At 41.8% G+C, this 26,782-nt stretch overlaps 1 protein-coding gene across 1 annotated transcript in view; it reads left to right on the top strand.

Moving 5' to 3' along the window:
• mnta (MAX network transcriptional repressor a) overlaps nucleotides 1–25,980 on the top strand; it is a 40,030-nt gene extending 14,050 nt beyond the window's left edge. Inside the window, exons 2-6 of the mRNA XM_060943970.1 lie at nucleotides 4,841–5,351; nucleotides 5,523–5,564; nucleotides 5,765–5,876; nucleotides 22,743–22,935; nucleotides 23,070–25,980. Coding sequence (XP_060799953.1) covers nucleotides 4,841–5,351; nucleotides 5,523–5,564; nucleotides 5,765–5,876; nucleotides 22,743–22,935; nucleotides 23,070–23,782 — 1,571 coding nt within the window. The 3' untranslated portion in view covers nucleotides 23,783–25,980. The remainder of the gene's footprint in view (nucleotides 1–4,840; nucleotides 5,352–5,522; nucleotides 5,565–5,764; nucleotides 5,877–22,742; nucleotides 22,936–23,069) is intronic.
• The last annotated feature ends 802 nt before the right edge of the window (nucleotides 25,981–26,782 follow it).

Genomic DNA, 26,782 nt, shown 5'->3' with positions numbered 1-26,782 from the left:
TCCTTGTTATATGTCAGTAATATGTATATTGCAGGGGTTTTTCTAGAAAAAAGTAGTATGAGGGAGCACACATTTGCACGGATGCGAGGGAGCGAAGCAACCGGGGGGTCCCCCCCTTCTGCAGTGTGAAGCCTTTGAAAATTTGAAGCTTAAATGGGACATTCTGAATTTGTTCAATGCGGGCGTTTTCTGTTGCCTGCGCTGTTCGATGTTGTTTGGATTTTGCATGATCCCGCGCCTTGTCAACCTGCAAGCTGGTGCAGGGAATCTTGCTCCAGATATATTCCCCATTTTGTTGGCGCTGGTTGTGCCGCTTACAAATGTGGCACATCATCCCTGTTTTATTGTTGACAGGATAAAGCCAGGGGTATCCCTTCTCCCATGCCTCCTGATATCCAACCAGATGTCCTGAGTTCTTTTTCTTGGGCCTTCGTTTCATATTGGTAAAAAGAAAAAAAATCAGCTTCATTGTAGACCCCGTTATATCGGGTCTTTGGAGTCTCAGTTCATGTTACTATGTACAAGTTGAAAACAAACCAAAAAATGGACATAGCTTCACTGTAGACCTGGGGTCTTTGTCTATTTTGTCAAGATTGGAAATTTAAATAACACTTTGACACAAACTAAAAACAATACTCAATTCAAATTACACACAACTACAACTACTAATTCCTCATTATTCAAATTGTGACTTACTCTACTATGATTGAAATTTATATTTAGAATTCAAATGCATTCAAGTTGCACAGAAATGAACATTCATTAGAGAAATCTGATGTTTTCTTATACTTGGAGTTAGTTGTTCATAATGAATGAAAAAAATAATTCCAGAATTATTTTCTCTAAAAGGAAACTGTTATAAATAAAGTATATTTTGTAAAGTTGGAATCTAACTCAATTAACAAACTTTTAAAGTTTGAGACCATGCAAAAAAAAGTATTTAAAAAATACATACTTGAACTTTTCCAGGAACTTGGCCCTTTTCTCATTTTGCTTCTCCATTGAACACTCGGTGCTTTCATCCGAACAAGACACCTGGTCTTCGTTCGTCGCTGATTCTGCGCCACCGTCAAAGCGCTCGGTTGACGCGTCCTTCAATGTGAACCCGGACCTGTCGGCATGGACCGATCCCTCGATTGTCGCAACCTCGCTATTGGAAACATCTTTATCCGCTTGTGACTGAAAAAAGAAGTCATCTTCTTCTGCCCCGGACATTCTTTAGCTTTCTTCCGTTTTGTACCGCGGGATGACATCTTTAAATGCCCAAGCATAAACCAAAACTCGCAATCATAAGCGCCCGCGCTAGTGGGTGAAAGGTCATTCAATCTCGAGAAATCACGCTCTACAAGTCAGCTGATCTTACATATTACCCATAGACACAAAATCTCGCGAGAACAGAAAACAACACGGCGACTCGGTCGGGGAAACTCCGATTCGGATCGTTTTTGCACCGTTAAACTTTTGGATCGGAATATTTTTGGAGTAATTATAACACATTTGGGGAACAGACACATTGTCAAGTGGTGGTACTGGGATATTTTCACGGAGAAAAGATCGTTTTGAGAAATATTGTATGTTGTACGGCAGCATGCAAGTACACAGCCCAAGTGTGACTTAGGTTAAATCGGTATTCCGGTAAGAGGGCGCAAGCCGGGAGTATGAGGGCGCAGCGCCCCTGTTCCCTTATTTAGAAAAAACCCTGTATTGCAATTTCATTAAATACAGTCGCATTTTACCAGAGTTATGGCATAGTTTCCAGCGGGGGATATTGTGCTCTCAGAGCACTCTTGTTTAATCTGAAAAGTGTGGTCTCTTATATGCTGCTCAAATACAAACTTTTTTTCTTTCTGTAACGTTTAACTTCATGCTGGAAAACGAACGTTTGGGACTCAATGTTTTTGTACTGACTTGATAATGTAGAAGTCATAAAATAGAAATATAACAAAGCTTGTATAAAAAACTAGCGTACCTACTTCTTTTGCACAGGACTGTATTCTTGACTTAACTGGCTTTTAAAGTGGAACTGTTTCCTAACCATATCTGTTTTAGAGTGAACGCTGCGTTTGGTAATCATGCTTTACGAGTGGGTCTATGGAGTACCTCCCTATATAGAGGCTAATTTTCTAACTGGACTCAAATTGGGTGGAACAACAAAGTTTGGTAGAGGTCCGGGAGTTAGGCGTGTGTGTTGTAAGTTGATGTTTGAGTAGTCCTTCAGAGGCAGGATGAGTAACTTTACCTTACAGCCTGAACATGATGTCCTAGAGCTCAGTGTACTCTCAGGGCTCGTGAGTGCGACTGGTTTAGTCGCACTTGCGACTAGAATTTTGAGAGTGCGACTATATTTGAAATCACGGTCGCACGGTGCGCCAATAAAAAAATGAGCAAAAATTAAGGCCTGCGCCTAGATAATAGCTGCAGAACAAAGCCACCGTCTGGAAAAAAAAAAAACAAGCGTCACGCTGGCTGGCTGACTGAAGCGCGAAAACCAAGTCTCCGCCCACCCCCGGCAGAAACACGCGATCAAATTAATTTTTATAACCCCCCAGCCGGCTGACACGTGCCATTCGCCCGCTACGTGAAACCCAGAAGTAGCACTAGTGCTGCGCCGACCGTTCCAAGAAATTTTCCATGATGTAATGCATCCTGCGAGACAGCTGATCATGATTGGCGAATCAACTTGCTAAATGATCAGCTGACCATAATCAGCGCATCAAGGAGCAGATTGATAAGGATAAACAAACACGGTTAGTAAGCGTGTGTATGATTGGTCAGAAGTTTCTGCGGCCCTGTGGTCTCTGTTCAGACAAGATGAAGCGCTCCATTGCAGAGTTCCACATGACTCTGCCTGCTATTATCATTGTTTATCTATTTTTTTCCAACAGTTGACTTGTGTTCTATAGAGATCTTGCATGTGACGTCACAGCCGATCCAGATTGTAACAGACGCCATCTTGTCGGTCAAACGCCATATTTCCGCCTTCTACTTCTGCTTCTACTTCTACCTTTTCTTCTGGAAAACCCTACTATATACAATTCTACTACAACGGCTGCGGCTACAAGCTCTCCCTACCTGTGCACGTTTTTTGTTTTTTGTGTGTATTTTTGCGTGTTGTCCGGTACAGGCGAACTTCAATATCCACTACAACCGTATGGACTTACTGGACATTGGTTTCCAGCAGAAAATGATGGTTTGTAGCGATTTCCATCGCATGCACAACATTCCGGACGAGATAGCGAGACCAGCGGGGTCTCCGTGGATTGTTATCGGGTCTGGCAGGCGAAGGAGGCGGCGTCGGGAGAGGAAGCAAAAGCGAGGCTGCAGAGCCGGCCTGTTGACTAAGCTCAGAAAACAGTTACTCAAATCTCCACTGCCAAGCCTCTACCTCTCCAACGCCAGATCCATGTAAACAAGACGGACGATTTGGAATTACAGCTGGAATTACCTTATTCTATTCTATAATCGGCTGGTCAGTGCTATACTAGATACTACTGATATATCTAGTATCAGTACTAGTAATACTTAAGTGACTTACCCGTCCAATGAGGATTGTTATTTTCTTGTTTACAAGATGCCACATCTGAGGGCAGCTGACAAATCCTGAATTTCTGTAAAGATAACTGTCCAGAGATTTATAAGCACGCAGTGCTTCACCACTGAACAGCGAGGGAAAGTTAATGAGGTAATTATACACGTCCGGGTATTCCACCTCTGGCAGTTCAATATCCACTGACAGTCGTGAAAACTACGTCCGGTAAGTCATAAGGGTCACTAATCTGTAGGTCGTTTATTTTAGACATATATCTAGTTATCTGTTCATTAGAAAAATGAGCCGTGTAGTCCGTCGGTTGAAATTTATCCATTTTGTATATGAGTGCAGCAGTATTCAGCTGTGTTTTATACCGACAAGATGGCGGCTGTGTACGTTCCGGTCACGTGACTGCAAGATCTCTATAGGATGTTCTGTCAGGTCAGTATGCCTGTGTTCTATAGGATATTCTGTCAGGTCAGTATGCCTGTGTACCACTCTATAGGATATTCTGTCAGGTCAGTATGCCTGTGTACCACTCTATAGGATGTTCTGTCGGGTCAGTATGCCTGTGTACCACTCTATAGGATGTTCTGTCGGGTCAGTATGCCTGTGTACCACTCTATAGGATGTTCTGTCGGGTCAGTATGCCTGTGTACCACTCTATAGGATGTTCTGTCGGGTCAGTATGCCTGGCTGTGTATTTGACTTGACATCATCAGTGTTATGCCTGGACATGACTGCAGGTTCAAGTCTGGACTAAAGCAGTTGGTTGTAACAAATGGTGTGATTTGTCCTTCTTCCCCAAGAACCACCTAAAATACCACACATTGCCAATTCTTTTGCACCTATCAATGTGGGCTTTTTCTTTTATAATCTATACAAATACTTAATGGAAGGTTGTTAACATTGATTAATAGGAGTAATACTTGGTATGGCAAAGACGTTTGCTTGTGCTCCCAACTTTTTATAGTGGTGCGCCTAGATTTTTGTTGGTGCGCCCAATTTTTAGGGGTTGGGAGCACAGTGCTCCTAGGTCAAAAAGTTAGTCTGGAGCCCTGACTCTGGATTATGATTATTTTTGTCCATCTGTTTATTAGCGACAGTAATTTTAAGTGCACACACGATCTTTATTTTTTATATATAAACATGCCAGTCTTTGATTAACATTTCCAAATTAAAGTATCATCAAGGTCGACACTTTCAAAGACCCTCCGCAGTTGCAGTAGTAGGCAGATCAGATACAAATCATCTTTGTCTCCACCGATACGTGACACTGATTAATTTAGCCACTTTAACTCTTCCCTGTAGAAGAGAACGAGTTTCGGGAGAGACTGCGCCTCAAACAGGAAGCAGGGACGCAAAGAGCGGAAGCACCCCCCTGCATTCCAGCCACGCATGTTAATCACACGACCACAAAGGAGGAGTCGAGTCCAGAGCATAAGCATGCCCCTTCACCATCAGCCCTGTCCTCTCCTCCTCCCCATCCTGCTCCCTCCATTCCTATCACAGTCATTCCCATTCCTGTAGTGTCATCCAGCCCGACCACCTCACCTGCATCCCCTCACCTCGGCGTGCCCCCAAAAGACACCCACTCACCCCCATCTCAGCACGTACTGCCCCAACATGCAGTCGTACCCCATCAGACTAATGGCCCAAAACAGGCCCAGACCCTGCAACCTTACCCTGGGTCCATCGTTAGAACATCCCAGCATGCTCTTCTGTCCCAGCCAGCAAACACACCAGCACAGCCAAGCCTCATGGCCAAAAACAGCCCTCCTGAGGATCATCGTGGCCTGGATGGCAAGAAAAGACCTGGAGGGTGAGTCAGGGATTCAAGTGTCACTTTAGAATGTATGCAAATGTCTCGTGTCTGATCGTCAGAAGACTTGAGTTGCATGAAAGTTTTGAAAGTGCTGTATTGTATAAACCCCCAGCCAAAAAAAAAAAAACCTTGGAGAATAACATTTGTGTGTGGTCTCTGTGTTTTCAGAGCAGGAACAAGGGAAGTGCATAACAAGCTTGAAAAAAACAGGTGAGTTAATATGTAGTTTCTAGGTCTCTGTTTGCATAACGTTCTGGAGATTTGTTGCTTAATCTTTTCCCTGGAGGATGTTGGCATTACACATAAGCCTAAAGGGTTTTATTGCTGCAACGGAGTTCACTTTTTGTTATGTTAAACTCAAGCGCGCACTGAATTGAAAGTTATGTTTTTTTGTTTTTTGTTTTAAACAGGCGCAAACACTTAAAGGAATGCTTCGAAACCCTGAAGAAGAACATCCCGAATGTAGATGAAAAGAAAACCTCCAATCTGAGTGTGCTGAGAAGTGCGCTAAGATACATTCAGGTAGAATTTGCTTCTGCATCTCATGTCTGTTGGTCTTTGGAAGGTCATGGCGTATAGGTGTTATGGTGGCTTTCCACTTTGTGATTCTAAACCCACGTTTCTCAAAGAGGTTTCCTGAGAATCACCATGATGGATGAGAATAGCCAAGGACGTGACTTTTTAAATAAATAAAGTGGGCGGCACGGTGGTGTAGTGGTTAGCGCTGTCGCCTCACAGCAAGAAGGTCCGGGTTCGAGCCCCGTGGCTGGCAATGAAAGCCTTTCTGTGCGGAGTTTGCATGTTCTCCCCGTGTCCGCGTGGGTTTCCTCCGGGTGCTCCGGTTTCCCCCACAGTCCAAAGACATGCAGTGACTCTAAATTGAGCGTAGGTGTGAATGTGAGTGTGAATGGTTGTCTGTGTCTATGTGTCAGCCCTGTGATGACCTGGCGACTTGTCCAGGGTGTACCCCGCCTTTCGCCCGTAGTCAGCTGGGATAGGCTCCAGCTTGCCTGCGACCCTGTAGAACAGGATAAAGCGGCTAGAGGTAATGATGAGAATGAGATAAATAAAGTGACCTGATGGTGATCTGGATTACAATTGAATACTATTGTTATAGTTATTACTTGGTTATTACAATGAAGCCTAATTGAATGGTAATTGGACTTTCAAATTCTGCATCACATTAGCATTTGTGACTGGACGTTTATTTCTGAATCCAAAAGCAATTGTCAGTTTGAGTCAAAATTCAATTTGAGTAAACAAAAAATGTTTCAAATCTTTTAGTATAGTGTAACTTTATTTATTTATGTTCTGTGAGTTGGAAGTTATGGAATAAGCAGGTTCTATTTATTTATTTATTTATTTATACCCACCCCTCCCCCAATAAATATTTGAAGCATAATGTGCCTATTGTTTGTGTAGTTGGATTAAGGCCTACTGCACTCATATGGTGATCTGTGGTTATGAGATCTGAGCTTAATGATGTGTTTGAGATGATGGCAGTAAGTAGCAACAGACTGGAATGAAGGATGACAGGACAGCATGATGCGCTTCTTCAGCCTGTGTGTTTCCTGATCTTGGTGATTTGGTGATGAGCTGAAACGACATGCAGATGAGTGAAACATTTGGAGCTGTTTTGAAGCGTTGATCTGTATGTGGCCAGACAGCCGGGGGGGAACAAAAAAACAGTTCCAAAGTAAAAATGTGCAAAACATGCCCCCCTGCAGTGTCCCAGTGCTTATAATGAAATTAAGTTTTGAGTCATCATCAGTTACTGGACACACTGGGGGAGAGGAAAAAGTGTGTAAGCCATGGAATAAAAACCCCTTGTACACAGCTTCTTCAAAGCAGGAATCATACACCTTTATTCCGCCTCGTGTGTTCTGCAGCAGAGCCAGAATGATTGGTAGTAACAGGGCTGGAATCAACATCTGGTGTAAAAGGGATGGACAGCATGGCAGGACAGGGGTGTGATGTATTTGACATCCTTCTTTCTGAGATCAACGTAAATTCAAATGTCTCTGTCTACGGTGTCTAAAGGCCCCACGCTTTTCTGTCTCGAATCACTTCCTACCTCACTTCACTTTCTCCTCCAACACATTTCTGATCACACACACATGTTGCTTGCACAAGTCTCTCCACTCCTCTCTTCCTCGTTACCTTTCACTCTGATTCTCTCTCTTCTCTCCATTTGCAAGTGCAGTTTTCTGCAACGCCTTTATTTTCTCTGAAAAGCCAGCTCAGCTGAAGGACAAACATGTGATATATACACACACACACACACGATAAAAATTATATGGACACAAGGGTTTTACTGGGAAATGCACCGCTCATATTTTTCATATGAGCTGCATCCAGGACATGGAGAATCAAAATTGTGACAATCTCTATATGTTAGGCATGAGGACATTGATTAATTGTTTGGATAAATTTGGGTACTTTTTGTTCGTGAATGTGTGTATATGAGTGATTCCACGCTTATGGGTACTGAAATGGGGACATGAACTTATTTTTAAAAATTCACCTAAAACCATTTCTTTTTTTACCATCAGGTCACAAAACATGTAATCTTTAATGAATGATATGTTAAAAGATAACTTTAATTTTCTGAGATGTAATAAAAACATATTTATATGCCAAAGTCAGAACGTAACAGAAGTGTTGTGGACATATATATTCTCAATTTTAACAATGTAGAATTACTTTTTGAAACATAGGAAGGTGATGTTTTAGCAAATATAATTAATAAACATGTGTAGTAGAATAAACATACACATTCTTTCAATAAGATTAACATGGTATAGAGCTAGATTGTAATTAATTTGTAACAGACGCGAGATGGACAATCGTAACAGAAGTAATGTAACAGACATCATTTTGGAACTCATAGGCTTGACTTTGGCATATAAATATGTTTTTATTACATCTCAGAAAATTAAAGTTATCTTTTAACATATCATTCATTAAAGATTACATGTTTTGTGACCTGATGGTAAAAAAAGAAATGGTTTTAGGTGAATTTTTAAAAATAAGTTCATGTCCCCATTTCAGTACCCATAAGCGTGGAATCACTCATATAATAAAAAGAAAATCGCACATTGGCTTGAAGATATGAAGTTTATCTTCTCGTGTTGAAAAACTCAAATTTTCCTACAAAATACGTCACGAATGTGAGTGAAATATTTAAATAATATTGGCTGGCCAGTATTATGGTCATGAGCTTTGGGTAATGACCGAAAGAACAAGATCGCGGATACAAGCGGCCGAAATGAGTTTCCTTCGCAGGGTGGCTGGGCGCTCCCTTAGAGATAGGGTGAGAAGCACAGTCACTCGGGAGGAGCTCGGAGTAGAGCTGCTGCTCCTCCACATCGAGAGGAATCAGCTGAGGTGGCTCGGGCATCTCTTTCGGATGCCTCCCTGGGGAGGTGTTCCAGGCATGTCCCCCTGGGAGGAGGCCCCGGGGAAGACCCAGGACACACTGGAGGGACTATGTCTCTCGGCTGGCCTGGGAACGCCTCGGTGTTCTTCCCGAGGAGCTGGCCGAGGTGTCTGGGGAAAGAGAAGTTTGGGCTTCCATGCTCAGACTGCTGCCTCCGCGACCTGGCCCCGGATAAAGCGGAAGAAGATGAGACGAGATATTGGCTGGACATTTTTTTTTTTTTTGGTGGTATATCAGATATATTCCATTCAGCTAGCATGATACTGAACTCATCTTCGATTCGTTCAACATCATACTAGCTGACTGGAATGTCTGATTATACCCCAAAAGGGCAATTCCATGTAAATGTCAACCTCACAGGAGATCCCAAATTTCAAACTAAACAAACTAAATAAATAAATACATACATACATAAATATTTTGATCACCTAATGTGTCACTGTCTTATAATGTCTTATTTCTTTCTTATAATGTAAACCCCAAGCTAAAATCAACTTTGATCATGTACAATTCTATATTATTGCCACAAGCCACAGAAATGTATGCTAAAATCCACAAAACAGCAAAACAATAGCCATCCTAAATATTATTTAAGAACTTTGATAGTTTTAGCTGATATTTAGAGAGTTTTTCAAAGGGTTATGGTGGTTAAATTGCTGATTTTCTAAACATATGCCATGTCTATTTCAGACGCGTCACATCCGTAACGGAATTTCGTCACATCCATAACGCTGACTTTTCCTTCTGAAACTCTGCATGAAATACAAAATATTTTAAACAAAGATTTTTTAATATTCACCTTGGACCCCTCTATCAAATGGATCTCTCCATTTCGACATTAGGTTTACAATTTCACAGAGTTTGATAAAAATGTACAGTCACCCAAGAAAAGTGATACTTTTTCTGTCACGTCCATAACGCATCTTTTATTGGCGTTTTCTGGCATGCCCTAGATGTACTATGGGAATTGTTCTTGTTCTATCACTTCTCCAGTATGGTACAGCCTTAAAATATGCAACACCTGTTTAAATACTGGGAGACAATAAAACATGCACTGGGTCATTTGTTGCCATTTTGAGTTCAAGTGTCACGTCCATAACGCTGGAATTGCTCAAAAATAAAGCCAGACAATAATATTATTATTATTATTATTATTATTATTATTATACATACACATTCCTTTTGGGTGTTCAACACGTCTTTCAAAATTCTCTCAATCGTCTGTATTTAACGAAGCAAACCTGGCTGCCATGTTTGTTTACAAATCGTCACAGTCACTCGCTAGTGCAGAAGTTTTATATCTCTGACACGTGACCTCATGTTGTCCTGACAACTATGCAATATCGTAAACCATATTCAACGCTTATTCTTCATTAGGTAGAGTGATGTAATACACACAGGATAAACAATATGCTAACAATATTGCATGCTATCAAATTAATGAAACCCGCTAGAAGGGAATAGAATATGTTTTTTTTTTTTATTCCATGGAAAAAGTGTCTATGTGTAATAATAATTCCCGATATTTCACTCCGATGACGTCACTCCCAGTGTTTTCCTGCTGATTTTGAAGCGTGTTGTCAAAATGTTGAACCGGTTCGAAATTAAAATTCTTTTGATGAACTTGCATTGTGTTGTGGGGTTTTTTGTGTGGGTGTGTCTGTATAATATAAAGAACATTACACGGTGGCGCAAAGATATGAAGTTTATCTTCTTGTGTTGAAAATATTTTCACTTGTTTGCCTTGCTCACTCGTGAATATACATTCACCACTCGAAAATAAACCTCATATGTTCATGCGACCATGTAATATCCTCCTCCCCCCTTTTTTTAAACAAATATCAGCATCCATCTTTCGTCAATGAGGTTTATTGCAGATATGAAATGTATTAACTCAATAGCCTGTTCCTGTTTCACTTTAAATATGTTCTTCCCTTGGAGTTTTCCTGGCTGTGTAGTGTGTCCCTGCCACTACTTCTTTGGTGTTTGTTTGCTCGTGTTTGAAACCGGTGGTTATTGTGATAAACCGACATTTGAGTTGTTTTCTTAATGGACAGCATGAGTACAGAATGACTGTAACTCAGTCTGTCCAAGCAGACTAGTGCATGCGTGTGTCCCAAGAGAGTGCCGTTATTAGGTTGTGTGTGTGTGTGTGTGTGTGTGTGTGTGTGTGTGTTAGTGCTGGTGGTTTGTGACGTGTTGTAGCAGCAGCTCTGTGACTGAGGGAAGGCAGTTCAGGCGGTGAGATCTGTGCACACTCCCTTCGGAGGACTGAATCTGTTATTAAGGATTAGTGGCTTTGGGTTACTTTTTTCATTTTGCTTCATCTTTGTCTTTCCGTGATCTGTACTTTTGTCTGCGCTTCTGCACCACATGACCCTGGAACTTAAGCTTATGTAAAGGTCACACTTCCTTGTTTCACTTCTTTGTGAACGTCTGAAGAAAGCGACTAAACGTCTTGTGGGTTTTCCCCTCATTTGTTAATTTATTTAGCTTTTAATGATCCTGTGCAGATTTTTTTTTCTCCTTCATCCATTGATTTATTGTGCAGGTGATCTTTTTCCTGTACGTATGCCGTGGCATTCCTGTGTGTTCCTGTAAAATCTTATGACTTCCTGTCATGTGCTTTAGCCCATCCTCCCTCCCTCCCTCCCTTATAATCTCTTTGACTTACTCATCCTGCTTCTGCCTCATTCTAGTCCTGGCCACATGAGCGCTGAGCACATGGCTAGCCTGAGACATGTGACGTCAGCCCTCCTTCACCCCCATCTCTGTGATCCAGCGCTCAGCTACGCAGCTCCAGATGCAGCGAGTGCATGAGCTACAGCTTAGACTGGCAGCCTCTGCAAAACCTCTGACCATGTTTACGACCCTGTAAAACCAACAACATTTCTGGGCTTTTACATCTTTCCTCAAGAATGGCATGTTCCTTGTGCCTTGTGATTTACATCTTGCAAACGACTATGGGCTTCACAGAGGCGGAGTTTCTTCATGCGTGATGTTTTGCTTTGAGGCTCAGAGACTAGCTCTCTTTGAATGGTGTTGCTGATTTTTTTTAAAGCCCTGTATGATTTCAGTTTGAATAAATTTAAAAGCCCTATGTGTTGTAGTTTTATTAATATTAAGTCAGGAAGTGAGATTCAGTGTTGTGCTGACCAGTTGTGGAAGGGAGCCAATCAGATGCCAAGTGTTCTGTCAGCATTCACAGCTTGCGTTCCTGCAGACTGCCAAACATTGTGGTTTTTCAGTCTTAACTGTGCAGCTGCTTTGTGGTTTCTCACCATTTAGGTTTTGTCATATTGCTGCATAATCACAACAGTACTCAGGGAACCAACAGTTGTGAAATACCGCAGTGAGTCGTCACGGTAACACTGAGTCACACTTCTCAAAAGAGTTTTATCTTGACTGCATCTTTGGGGCTCATTCTTGACCATCATTGAGTTTAGCAGTCAAAATGGCTGTGTCCTGGTAGCTTGGCTGTTTTTCCCACAGGGGGTTTGCATCTGCAACGAAGGAAAATAAAAAACAAAACCGGTAGACTCAGCTTTCTGTACTGTCATTAGCCCGTTTTCCACAGAGCTTTTTTATTTTATTTTTATTTTATTTTTCTATTTATTTATTTATTTATTTTCTGTGTGTTTGTGTAGTTTGAGGTTTGTTTGAGTGTTTTGTCCGTCGGTTGTGGTGTAGCTCCAGACCTAGTTTTGGGTGTCGGTTCCCTCCAGGCCTTGGTTCGCTGTGGGTGATGCCTGCGCTCCCAGCTATGGACTGCAGTGAGCCTGTTGCTCATTTTACATCATGGTTGTCCAGCCCTCTGTCCTTTAGTGCTTGGCGTGATGTTCCGAGCGATGTTGCTCGGTGGTGTCGCGGCGGCTGTGCAGGCGGTTTGGGACATACTAGCGCTCTGCGTGGTGGAGCTTCTGTGCTCGCTTTGTGGATCCATGGCATGGTGTTCGAGCGATGTTGCTGGCGGCGTCACGGCGGCAGTGCTGGAGATGTGGGACTTGTTTTTGTGCGCCTTTTGGTGGGACTGTGGCTGCTACACCACGGGAATTACATCCTGACCCCTACTTGGTGGACTTTTTACTTTTTATTAATTAATTTATTTTTTCCCTTGTCTATAATTGTAAAGCGTCCTTGGGTTTCTTGAAAGGCGCTATATAAATTTAACTTATTATTATTATTCCATAATGCTGGCGCAAAGAAGGCACATCAATATTCCAGCTTTAGTGATTTACAGTGAACCAAATAAAGCTGCCCCAGTGTGCGTTTTTACCTCGCGAGCCAGCATTTGGGGAGCAGTTAGGGGTTCGGTGCCTTGCTCAAGGGCACTTTGGCCATTCCTGCTTGTCCAGGGAATCGAACCGGCAACCTTTGGGTCTCAAAGCTGCTTCTCGAACCTTTAGGCCATGGCTTCCCATCAGAGAATCAGAGTGAAAGGTAATGAGGCAGAGAGGAGTGGAGAGACTCGTGCAAGCAACACGTTTGTGTGATCAGAAATATGTTGGAGGAGAAAGTGAAGAGAATTATGAATCAGTTTGAGGTAGAGAAGCACGTGGACCTTGGACGGCGTAGATGGAGACGTTTGAATTTGCGTTGGTTTCGGAAAGCAGAATGTCAGAAACATCACACCTCTGTCCTGCAGTTCTGCCTGTCTGTTTTAGACAGACAGTGATTTTGACTGTTACTCTCAATCATTCTGGTTCAGTGGCTCAGGCTGTGTAAAAGGGGCTATTTTCATCTCATCCCAGACAGTAATCGCTGCCATAGCTTCTATTCTTATTGAGCATAATGACTGTCTTCTTTTTTTTGATTAACTCAGTCTGTTTGACTGACTGACTTGTATTGCACAAAGTGATGTGCTCGATGATGTCCTTTTCTCCTTGAGGTGATAACTAGTATATTTTAGGATACATATTTTACTACCTCCACCTTTGTGTCAAAGGAAGCATCAATTGAGGCTGTTTTTGTTTTGTTTGGTCTCCACTGCAGGTAATGAGTCACAAGACAGCCCTCTCTGAATGATTGTTTATGCAGCATGTCTGCAACGTGGCTCTGTGTGCAGCTGCTCTCTTCCTTGCTGCCTTCAACCCATTTCTTTTGCTCTCCCTTTCCTCTGTTTGCATTCTCTGTGCTGCAGAAATGAGTCAGTAAGCACCCCACAGAGTCGAGTCGGGCAAGGCCGTCCCTCCTCTTGGATCTAGCCATGTGCTTCTCACTCGCATTGCATGTGATTATGCCCAAGAAGTGCCGACCTTCTCCACAGAGCATGACCTGCTCCACTTGCACACAGGTGCGGCTGGAGGCTTTGAGTCTAGACTGGGGGAAAGGGAGGGAGGAGGGGGAGTTTATACACATCTCTCTAAACGATGATGGTCATGATGATGATAAACCTTTTTTTTCTTCGGTATCACCCATTTTCCCCCTCAAAAACAGTTATCAGCTTTAATCTGACAATATATTTGCAATTAATCTGCTAAAACTCACTTCATATAAAGATGCCACCTCACTTGTTGAACTCTAATGCTTTCTAACTGATGATTCAGATATAGTAGCACAATAAAGAAAATAGTCTTCTCTAAGAAAGCAACAGAATCTATGTCGGATTCGATATGCGTCCTCATATTGGGTCGTTTGTGACTTTTAGTTTGCTAGTAAACAGGCTAGAGTGATGGCTACAATTATCGACAGCTTAACGATCTTTTGGCCGTTGCAAACGTAGAAAAGACTTTCAATACATAAATTGTACATGAATAATTACTCAAACTTCCACTGGAAAAAAAAAAAAAAGAGTTGATTCCCAGTTACTTAGTATATTAGATCACGTGACACCATTTCACAATTATCAACATCTTTGTCCACAGTTATCGACACCGTTCCACAATTATCGACATCCAGATTATTATTATTTTTTTAATTTAAAAAAATTGGTATGTGTTATTAAATTAACAAAACAGGTTTTTATTTAAAATTTGTTTTACATAGACTTGTATTTAGTACAAAATATCTTTTATATAAATATATCGATGTCGGTGTTTACGTAAATGAGGAAGTAATTCTAATGTTTGTAAACAAATGAACTGATAATGTTTAACCTGAGTCAGAAAATCTTTTTTTTGTTCCACTTTCTAAGTATTTTCGTAGATCACATTTTGTTAATCATTCATTGTTTGTATTAATTTCTAGTTTTATAGTTTACCAGTAATTCAAACAGTGCTCTAATTTGTTGCAGTTAGATTCAGATTGGTGAAGCTTCAGTATTTTCGAACAAGTGGTTGTTTTTTAACTGAAAGTTTAAATTCACATCTAAAAATATAAAATGTCTACTGAGATTGTAATATATATGTTCTTTACCAGCTGGGAGGTCCGTATCATGAAATACCATGACCGAGGTCTTGAAAGTACTGACCGAGGCTGAGGTCACGGTATTTCACCATACGGACCGACCTTAAGCTGGTAAATAATACATTTATTTTTTTCTTTACCAAATTCTAACAAAACGAGAGCGCCCGAAAGGGAAAACCGAGCCGAGGTGAGCCGCCATTTTGAATCCTCATTCACGGCTGTAATGCAAATGGCTTTCTCCTCGGTATACAAGTGCACTTCCATGGCAGGAAAAAAAACTACATTTTGCCGCCTATGTAGTCCCCTATTTATACAAAATGGAGTCATTCAGGATTCAGCCATGTTTTTGCTCGGCATTAGCAACAGTTACAGGTTTTTAGCTTTCTTCCAAAATGTTTTCTTTTATTTTGTCTTCCTCAGGGTAGTAAAACTCACTTTCGCTGTGAACACTGTCGTTATCACTGTCCATGCTGTAAAATTAATGCAATTATACTGAGAAATGCTGGCAAAAATGTATAAGATTTTTGATAATCTTCTTTTAAATAAATCTTATTAAAAAAAAGAGAAATGTTGACAAAAAATTCTACTATGTTTGTTGTGAACAAGCGAGTTGCCAGAGGTCCATAACCGGGGTCCGTAACTGGGGTTACTTGCCAGCCAATCAGAGCGCAGGATTTGATAGAAACCGGACTGTGGGGGAAAAAAAAAAGTGGTAGATATTTACAACAAACTGCAAAAATATTTTCTGAATGGAATAGAAAAATCTGAATATTTCAAGCATGTAATTTTTTTTTTAATATGCTAGGAATTTAATTCTGGTCTAATTCTATTTATTGCAATCAGATTCCGAATACTCTATAAACATTCCATTCTGTTATGAATCAGAAAAAAAATCTAAATCACAGCCCCCTTCTTTTTTTTTTTTTATAAAAGTACTCTATCTACTTCAACAATGTTGCACAAAAATCGATCCATAACAGTTGTAAATGTCACTTAATTCCACAGCGTGTCAATAATGGTGGACACCGGTGAAAGTGGTCACTATTATCGACACCTCACGTGACTTCTCAAACGCGCGTTTAGATACAAAATGGCGACTGCCAAATGAAAGAGTAAGAGACAAAGTAAGTTACAACAAGGATATCATGAAATATCGGTGAATTTGATCAGTAAAAACATGTCCATGATCTTTCCACCATGCTTACCTGCGATGATAACGTCCGGGTTTTCCTCAAATTGCTGATCGTGCTAAAAAATAAAAAAATAAATTAAAATAAATAAATAAATAAATAAATAAAATCTCAGATAACGGAAAATCAAAGGGCGAGGGGGGGGGTGTGTCTTCCAGTTGATTAATTAACCAATAATAACTGTTGTAACTGAAACTCACGTTTTGTAAAATTGTTTATTGCTAAATCTGAAAAGGTGTCGATAATTATGGACTGTTGATAATTGTAGCCGTTGCTCTACTACAAACTAGCTTCACAGGAAATAAACTTAAACATTTAGTTTAAAACTAAATTTTAATGTAACTGCTAAAGCTAGCATGATTTGAACGCAACAAAAAACTGAATGCCTGTTTTCTCCTCAGCAGAATCCTGCAAACTAGCATAGCATGGAGTAAACTAAAATATATCTAATTTAAATAAACTGACATTTTTGACTCAATTGTCAGGTATGATAGACAGACTCAAAATATGTTGGTTCATTTTATAGAGCAATATTTTGTTGTTGTTTTTTCTCCATGTTGCTCTTAGCACAGCTAAAAGCAGCAGATTACAAGTGATCTATGAGTTAGCTTGAAATTTAGCTGAGTAACGAGCGAGCTAAAGAACCTAACTGATAGGTTCCTGACCGAGGAATGCCTTCTCAAAACTAAATATTGCACATTTTTCTTTGATAAATATCAGTGTTACATTTGGTAAATGTTAAAATTTTAATCCTGACACAATTTCAGAGGAGAGGCTAATGGTTTAGTTAGCCTAGTCCAATGTGTTGATTTTGCCTTTTGTTATGTTTACTGGGTTGTGAAATCGCAGGAAAAACACAGGTGCCTTGTTTTCGCATCACAAAAAAGCTCTTGTGCCATTAGCAGTATTAATTTATTCCCCTGAGCTTGAAAGACACACACTGTTCATTCTGCAGTCCTTATAACACAACCTGCACTTTTTTTTCCCCCCACACCTACTAGAAAATATAACAAGAAAGTTCAGTAGTTTTCCTTTTTTTTAAACCAAGTTCAGCGGCGTTGTGAGGACCACACTGCTATTATTGTTGCTTTACAAGCATTTATGAGCATGAGAAAATGGGAACTGTCGTTCACAGCTTAGACCACAGCTGCTGAGTAAAATGTAGAGAGCTTTAAGAGTTCAGTAATTTGTGGTTAGTGCTGCTGTCTGTGGAAAAACCTGTGATTAGTGGCTACAGCGAGACCGGCCTTCGCTCTGCACCTGAACTCTGTTCTCAACCTCGCTGTGTGACCAGGGATCCGGTTACCAAGGAGAAGGTGTCCCCTTTTTTTTTTTTTTTTTAAGCTGTTGTCTTGACAACGGCAAGGGAACCCAGCATCTTATTGGTGGTTGCACCAGAATGGGGAGGGACCCTTGAGGTAAATGCTGTGTGTTGGCTAGTGCATGATCCTGTCTGTCCATTCTTTTTTTTTTTTTTCTTCTTTTCAAATGCCCTTTAACGGCTTTGTTGTCTGTCAAGTGAAAGCCCTGTCTGTCGTGGTGGTATGCTGTGATCACGCTGTCCTGGTGCACATGGAGAGGGACAGGATGAGCGTTGTAGTCAACTCAGATGTGATGTGATGCGATGCGATGTGATGCATGTCCCAGCCTCTGATAACCATTTGCTCTATGCAGAAGCCAACTGTATATTCATCTGGACCTTGGACCTGAATTTGGATGTTCTGTACGAAATCTAGTATTTTTGGTGGAATTTCATCTCTTTTGAACTAGTGTATCGTCACTGTTCAGTGAAAACTGATAGCATAGTTCCCACTGTATCAGCCAAGCACACGCACCAAATGTCTGAACCTGTGGTTCCTCTCATACTGAGCTAGCCTGGGAAATCCCATGCTGCTTTGCACAATCGTTCCGATCTGAAAAGACAGCATGGAAACTATGGTCTAAAGGCTCGCCTGAGTTAGGGAGCCAATCAGAGAGTGGGGAGGGGTGGAAAGACGGTGACGCGTACTACTCAACAAACGGAAGCTTGTAGTTTATTTGGGACTGTTTACGGATCACATTTAACATGGCGGCGGAGGGTCCAGCTTCTCTCATATTTGTCTTGCACAAACGGCAGTAATCGTTCGGTGCCATTGTTTTCCTATTTTTGTTTTGCCTTCTCTTTCTCTTTCTCTTCTCTTCTTCGCCTCTTCGTCGCTCTAACTACGTCACCGGGTACAACTGCCATGATTGGCCATGGGCTACGTATACGCCAAATGATAGACATTCGCAACGTCCAATAAACGGCCGTTGACAATCGTAAACCACACCTCCCCTACGAGAAATTCAGTAGGCGGATTCCAGACCATATTTCACTTGTGATATGGTCTGGTGTTAACCAGACTAGTACTGAGCAGGATTACTATTGCAACAACGCATCATCAGTAGGGTAAAACTAACCTGTCTGACGACGGTCTAATCCCAGCTCACGTTCCCTGTTAGTGGGTGAACAATCCAACACTTGGTGAATTCTGCTTCACAATGATAGGAAGAGCCGACATCGAAGGATCAAAAAGCGATGTCGCTATGAACGCTTGGCCGCCACAAGCCAGTTATCCCTGTGGTAACTTTTCTGACACCTGCTTAAATCCCAAAAATCCAGAAGGATTGTGAGGCCCTGCTTTCATGGTCTGTACTCTTACTGAAAATCAAGACCAAACAAGCATTTGCCCTTCTGCTCCACAGGAGGTTTTACGATGTCTTGATTTCCTCTTGGTGTTTTTGTAGCTAGCTTTGTTTAACGGGGTGGGATAGCTAGCCCCACACCCAACCCTCCTTTTTCAGCTGGGCTTGGGACCGTCCTTGGCAGAGTTTCCCACTGTATAGATGTTGCTATTATTTAACACACGTTTTATTTTATATATGCTGTCTAGCTGGCAATTCTGATATTTCTCCCAAACGCTTCTGAAAAAGCAGAGTGCTATTAAATTCTGTCCTTGAAAATCCTGCATATGGAAATAACTGGTCATGTCCAATCTCCTCATACCATTCAGGTTTATTTACAGGAATGGGTCTTGTTTATCAGAGGTGTAAATCACTCATGCACTGTTCTTTGCTCACTAAATACAGCCAACAATATATGGTTGCTCATCCCGAACTTGTAAAAGAATACTTAATTGCTTTATGATTTTAAACAAGGGCGGCACGGTGGTGTAGTGGTTAGCGCTGTCGCCTCACAGCAAGAAGGTCCTGGGTTCGAGCCCCGGGGCCGGCGAGGGCCCTTCTGTGTGGAGTTTGCATGTTCTCCCCGTGTCCGCGTGGGTTTCCTCTGGGTGCTCCGGTTTCCCCCACAGTCCAAAGACATGCAGGTTAGGTTAACTGGTGACTCTAAATTGAGCGTAGGTGTGAATGTGAGTGTGAATGGTTGTCTGTGTCTATGTGTCAGCCCTGTGATGACCTGGCGACTTGTCCAGGGTGTACCCTGCCTTTCGCCCATAGTCAGCTGGGATAGGCTCCAGCTTGCCTGCGACCCTGTAGAAGGATAAAGCGGCTAGAGATAATGAGATGAGATGAGATTTTAAACAAACTATACCAGGTCAACATACAATGTCATGGTTAATGTCCCCGATCATATTTGGTACAACTGTTATTGAAAAATTGGTGTACGTGAGGAGAGGATATCTGAATGCACTACTAGGTGTTGTGAAGGTAATATTTAGGCAGGCTGACATGCTGGCGAAACTTTTTCTCATTGTAAAGTACGATACAAATTTTTCCAAAAATGTTTTCCTTCCCAGACAAGTGTGAATCAAGGCATGCATCTACAAACTTCAAATACTCTGACAGATGGATTATTTATATTCTTTCTTCGTAATAAATTCAGTTCTTTCAGCCGATAGACAGCTTAGACCTCCTGTTTGTGAAGCTTATTCCCTTAGCTGTGTGGAATAAACCCTACTATGGGTAACTAGTGGTTCTGAAAGCGAGTCCATCTCAGTTTTTAATGCGTTATATTTGGAAGTGAAAGATCACAGACTGGGTTTCTAATCCAGGATAAAAGCTTCAGACAGGTGCAGCCTTAGATGGAGCTTATGGGACCAAGCCGTGTTTAGCCCTGCAGCCGAGAGCCTCGTTACACCTCCGAGACCACTTAAAGCTGAAATGTTAAGCCATTTTCATTATCACTACATGGTTATAAACTATGCTACACATTAATTGTTTTGTAATTGTAATTAAACATGATTAGCTGATATTGGTGAGCTCAGTGGAAGGTAGTTTACTGGGTTTTTATGAATGTTGTTGCATTATAATTCCTCATTGAAGTGTTTCATATAATGTGGGCCTATACAATGTGAAGCACTGTTGTTTTGTTCCTAAATCGTTTAATAATTGTGATCAGCAATGAAATCACTATTCTTTAGGAACCAGGATGTTCTGTTTGTACAGACGTATTAATCTTTATCCATCCTTCTCAAAGCTCCTTAAAAGAACTTGGACGTGTGGACTTATTGTCAGCATGGGGATCCTGTAGCAGCTGATTAAACCTCGAAACCAGGTCACTAAGGCAAGCCCAGTGCTTAACATACACCCCACCCCACCATCCCTCTCTCTGGGACGACTACTACTATTGCAGATGAAATCAGGAATGATCTATTCTAGCATGTGGTGTTGAGGCGGAATGGAGCTGTGATCATCTTCCTTCTGCACTAGTATGCGTGGGGCCTCTGACTCAGTGCTCTTTACCCAGATGTCCACCTACGATTGGTTCAGCTCACATCCCACAAGCTCCACCCACCACACTGCTGTACTGACTGAACCGGTTTATTCGTGCAGAGTTGGTGGAACTGCCTTCTTCCCAGAAGTGGGCAGGGCTTTACATCGCTGCACGAGTATGAAGTGGGAACCAGGAACGGGAGGGCTTTGTGAGGAACGCGTAAACAGTGGTCTTTATAAGGAAGCATGACTGATTAGTCATACACAGGCTTGCTCTTGTTTTTTTTTTTTTTTTTGTCATGAATCTAACAATCTTTGCAATTCTAAGAAGGTAACAGAGAAGCAGCCAAAGTGTTGCTGATTTAAAGCAGGACTCCTTTGTACTCATTCGGCTCTAGTGCAGATGGGAAAGGTTTCTGCGACGGCGTTATGTAAAGAAATTGAGGTCAAGAGAAGTGCACACACTGAATGCTGACCTCGGACCCCAGTGACCTGTTTTTCTGCTGTAAAACAGGGAGATCTTTCCTTCCACCAGCCATGACCTCAATATTGTGCTTTATTTCCATTTCGGAGAGCATTAATAGGCTTGTGACATCTAATTTCAAGAACCGTCTTTATACACTATTTAAATAGAAATGAAATGTTGTGTGTCTGGTTCTGGATTAAATCTAGGACTAAAGTAAATGACTTGGCTGGCGAGAATTCTCCATTCTCACGGCAAGTGTATGGCAAGGCTGTGTATGTGGAAAATGAAAACGATTTGTAGACAATTTTATGGCACTGTAAGGACGGACTGTATAATATCTAATTGTCAGGATTCTTCAGCATGGATTGCTTTACTTTATACTGTTTTCTATAGAAAGTTGGACAAACTATTTAACTCTTTCTGCATTGTTGGCCATATAATACCTGTATTAGCCAAACGTTCTTTGAGCATTCTGAGCTCTCAGAGTTTCCAGATACTTTTTCTGTAGGTGTTGTGTGATATAAACTATGGCTTTGCAGTCTTTAACCATGACACATCATGTCTGTTTTGCTGTTTGGTATAGCAGAAAAGTCACCGTTTTAGTCAATACTTCCATGCCTGAGATGATTATCCCTCCCCCCAGTTTCACTTATTTTGGTTTCCAATACATTTGCACCCAGTTGCTAAAGGCTGGGTGAGTCAAAGCCTGGTCCACATGCATGGTGCAAATCATGTTAACAAGAAGTTGTTTCATTTATGTAGTGCCTTTCACCATCCCAAGGACACTTTACAAAGTAATGGCACTATAGAAAGATAAGCAAATCAACTAAAAGAAAACGTGACGGATAGGAGACACAAAAAAACAAGATGACAACTTGCATGAGCATAAAGATAACAGACTAGCTCAAAGCAATGAAAGATGGAAGTGATCAGGAGGAGGGATAGCAGAGAGCAAAGGGATGATATTTGAGATTATTTTTGTGTTTGGGAATAATTGTACAATCTTGAAGAAACTGTAGGAGAGAATTCCACAGCTTGGGAGCTGCAGCACTAAATGCCCTTGAACCCATAGGGGATAGTTTAAATTTGGGGACAGACAACAGACCAGACAACAAAGGGCTTTGTGTTTCGGATTCCCCAGCGTTTTAATAAAAGAATATAAACTTTAGTAATGTAGTTATTCATCCCTGCATGCACATCACTCTTGTACAATCGTGTGTAAGAGAAAGTATTCACTCCTTTTGTTCTGTCCACAGACTCTGAAGAGGAAAGAGAAGGAGTATGAACATGAAATGGAGCGCCTGGCCCGTGAGAAGATCTCGACCCAGCAGAGGCTGGCTGAGCTGAAGAACGAGCTCAGCCAGTGGATGGACATGATGGAGGTTGAGCGGCTGGTGCGTCAGACCGTTCAACCTGAAGATGACCAAGCATCCACCTCCACAGCCTCAGGTAAGCCATTTCACCTGCGCATGTGATTTTTATATATTTTTTTTAAAGCGGAGAATTGAATCACCAAATCAGCTTTAACTATGCTTCAGAGCAATTCATTGCATCCTTATCTGTTTTTCTTTTGCTTCCCACAGAAGGTGAAGATAACATTGATGAGGACATCGAAGAAGAGGGCATGCTGACCTCTTCTCACTCATTACCCAGAGTGCTTCAGCCAGAGCTCAGGAAGCCATCTCCATCTCAGTCCCAAACTCTTTCTGTCCCATCCAAACCCTCCCAGCCTCCACCAACTGTTATTGCATCATCTGCCTCAGCCTCTGTCCAGCCTTCCTCGCCCTCACTCGCCTTGCCCTCTGCACAGGCAGCAGTGGCCCAGCAGCCCCAGACCATGGTGGCCCCTCAGAGCTTGGCATACGGACATATCGTAGCCACTCCCACCATCCAGCCAACAGTAATCACACACGCTTCTTCACACGCCTCTGTCATCCAGGCAGTCAATCACGTCACCCAGACGGGCACCAAGCACATCGCCCACATCGCCCCTTCCACCACTTCTTCCCCGTCCTCTACCACCAGTGCTATACAGCTGGCACCTGGACCTCAGACCATCGGGCACATCACAGTGCACCCAGTGACGCACCTTCCCACACTATACCCACAACCAGTTACCATCTCACACACTCTCTCGCATGGTCAGGCTAACGGTGCCCCAGCGTTGGCCAAACAGACGCCCGTTGGGCATCAGGTGCTCACACATCACCCGCAGCTGGTGGGTCAGACTGTCCTCAACCCAGTTACCATGGTGACCATGCCCTCTTTCCCCGTCAGCACATTGAAGCTGGCATGAGAACGGGAGTCCCTGCTAGTCACATCCAGCATTACAGCAGACAAAAGCAGTACATTCCAAATAAAAATGAATATATGAAGATTCTAAGACAAATTTATCTAAATTTATATATAGCTGTTACGTTGTATGGTAAAAGGAAAAAAAAAAGTTTTGTATCCTTTTGTGTGGATGAGATTAGATTGTGATGTCCTCTTTCATGCTGCTATGTGTGTCTGTGTGTGCGAGAGAAAGAGAGATGGTGAACAGAAAGGTGGATGATGTGGCAAAAATATCACAATAATTCAAGACGTTTTCACAAAATATCATATTTACGTTTGCTCACAAAGTGCCAGTAAATTCAGTGCTGCAGTTAAAAACTGTACAAAATCTGATTATATTTGGATCCAAAAGTAAATGATCACAGAACGAAAGGGAAAATTATCCATTTGGTACAAATTTATAATTTAACTTGCAATCAGTTGCTTTTTAATAAAATTGGTTATTGTCATAGAAGTATTGTTCCATCACCTCGCCCCAGGAGCAGAAATTTGGGAGTCGTGTGGTAACCTTGACGATCTTCGCAAGCTACTGTGTCGTGTGCCTGACGGTATAGATTGTGTGACTGTAGTGTTCTGTGGTTTAGTTCAGAACCTTAGTGTACTTCCTACTCATCAGCTCATAGGACAGTTTTTATAAACCATGGTTTGTGATGAATTTAATTTCAAAATCGAGTTCTAGCACCGTATCAATTGTGTAACTGCCCTTTTACGTGGCATTTCAACGTTTTTATTTGACCTTTAACAGAAAGTATCTGTTGCAGGAATTCAGCATGCAATTTTCTTGAATGTTTTCATGAATTTTTTTTTTTTTCCCCTTCCCTTCCCCTATCTAACATTTTCAGGGTGTTGCATTCTTGATTTATGATTGCATGTAGTGCATTTTGGACCGAGGAACTTGAGTGAAATCATCTCCTGTGCCTTTAACCATGCCTCTGTGGCACTGCGGTTCTCTTCCATGCTGCACAGACGTCCTCTGGTGTCCTCTGTCTGGAACTGCACTCTCCACTGGCACACCAGTCATTAGCTGCAGAAGTGAGATTCTGCTCGAGTGCCCAGCCTAGCCAGCAAAACATGAGGTCCCAGTTCTGTAGCTATCGCTGTGCCATGGAGGGGTTACAGTGTAGTAAAAGAATTAAATATGAGATCCTGAACTTTTATTGTGAATGTACTTTTTCTGTGTTGAGATGGAACACATTCAATGCCTTCATCATGTAGCTGATTTAATGTGAGCTTTAGGTTTGGCAGGAGTGTAGTGTCATTGTTACTAAGGAGGGAGGGTGTGTGTGTGTGTGTGTGTGCGTGCGCTTGTGGTAGGTGTGTATGGCATATTCTACTTTGTCAACTTCCATCTGATTAATGCTGATGAATTTGACTGTGTTTGATAGTGTGTTTGTGACTAATAGTACATAGTGGAAATGCAGTACATCATCCAGAGCTTCTGTGAAAACATCAAGCTGCAACAAGAATGTGATCCTGTAGGAGTGTAAATTCAGAAAGACCGGTCCCATCACTGAACTACTCAAAGGTGGTGGATATTTATAATAGTCCAATCCAAACACCTGGGTCTTGACTGAACCACACTGAACACTCCACAGACCTGCAAGTCCAACCTAATCTGGATGTCCTCTGAGATTTGACGTGCAAACCTCGAACACTGTGATATTACTCATGTGACCCACAAAAAGAACAGCCCGAGTTTACAATATTAATATTACCAAGCACTCATTCAACCTAGCACAGTCCCTTATTAATTTCGACGCTTCATGAATGAGAATTTAAACTTCATCTTTCGTGAAATCTGTTTGAAGTTTGTTTTAACACGCACTAGGATGCACATGTTTAACCAGTTTAACACCTTTTATGGTTCAGCATGTTTGATTTGGTATGTAGATGAATGACTTGTCGGGGAAAACTGTTTTAGGGGATCATATACAGTACTGTATACTACGGGGTAACCTTTCTGACCTCTGTCCACATTAATATTATATATACAAAAAGTGTGTTTTTTCCCTATGGAGAAAGTTTATGTTGTGTGTGTGTGTGTATAGCCTGTACATTTGGGGCTGCACAGATCTAACTGTCCATCATGTTCAAGTTCTGAATGAAGAGGAAGAGCAAAACTAGAACAAATGTTGAATAAATAAAATCGTTACCTTCGCACTTTGTTCTTTGAGTCATTTTGTCCTTGCTTTGATCTTTGTTATCCAAGTGATTATTACCTCCAGCAGCTTTGGTGGAGGAGGTTGTTTTTGCTTCCATTTGTTTGTCTGTTCTCAACGTAACTAAAAGTAATGAACAGATTTTGAGGAAAGGTGGGCCAAGGAACAAGTGATTAGCTTTTGATATGGATCCAGGAATTTTTTTTTATTTTTTGGCCTGTTCCCAATATCACTCAAAAAGTAGTGAACAGATTTTGATGAAATTTTGAGGAAAGGTGGGGTATGGGCCAAGGAACAAATGATTAGATTTTGATATGGATCCAGGAAAATATATCTCCTCTCATTATCTCTAGTCGCTTTATCCTGTTCTACAGGGTTGCAGGCAAGCTGAAGCCTATCCCAGCTGACTACGGGCGAAAGGCGGGGTACACCCTGGACAAGTCGCCAGGTCATCACAGGGCTGACACATAGACACAGACAACCATTCACACTCACATTCACACCTACGGTCAATTTAGAGTCACCAGTTAACCTAACCTGCATGTCTTTGGACTGTGGGGGAAACCGGAGCACCCGGAGGAAACCCACGCGGACACGGGGAGAACATGCAAACTCCACACAGAAAGGCCCTCGCCGGCCACGGGGCTCGAACCCGGACCTTCTTGCTGTGAGGCGACAGCGCTAACCACTACATCACCATGCCGCCCAGGAAAATATATAATTTTTTAAATTTATTTATTTATTGGTCTGTTCCCAATATCACTCAAAAAGCAATGAACAGATTTTGATGAAATTTCAAGGAA

The sequence above is a fragment of the Neoarius graeffei genome, chromosome 17 (assembly GCF_027579695.1).
Source record: "Neoarius graeffei isolate fNeoGra1 chromosome 17, fNeoGra1.pri, whole genome shotgun sequence".
In the NCBI taxonomy this organism is placed as follows: Eukaryota; Metazoa; Chordata; class Actinopteri; order Siluriformes; family Ariidae; genus Neoarius; species Neoarius graeffei.
The sequence above is the reverse complement of the archived record's forward strand: the minus strand, read 5'-3'. Positions and strand labels throughout refer to the sequence as shown.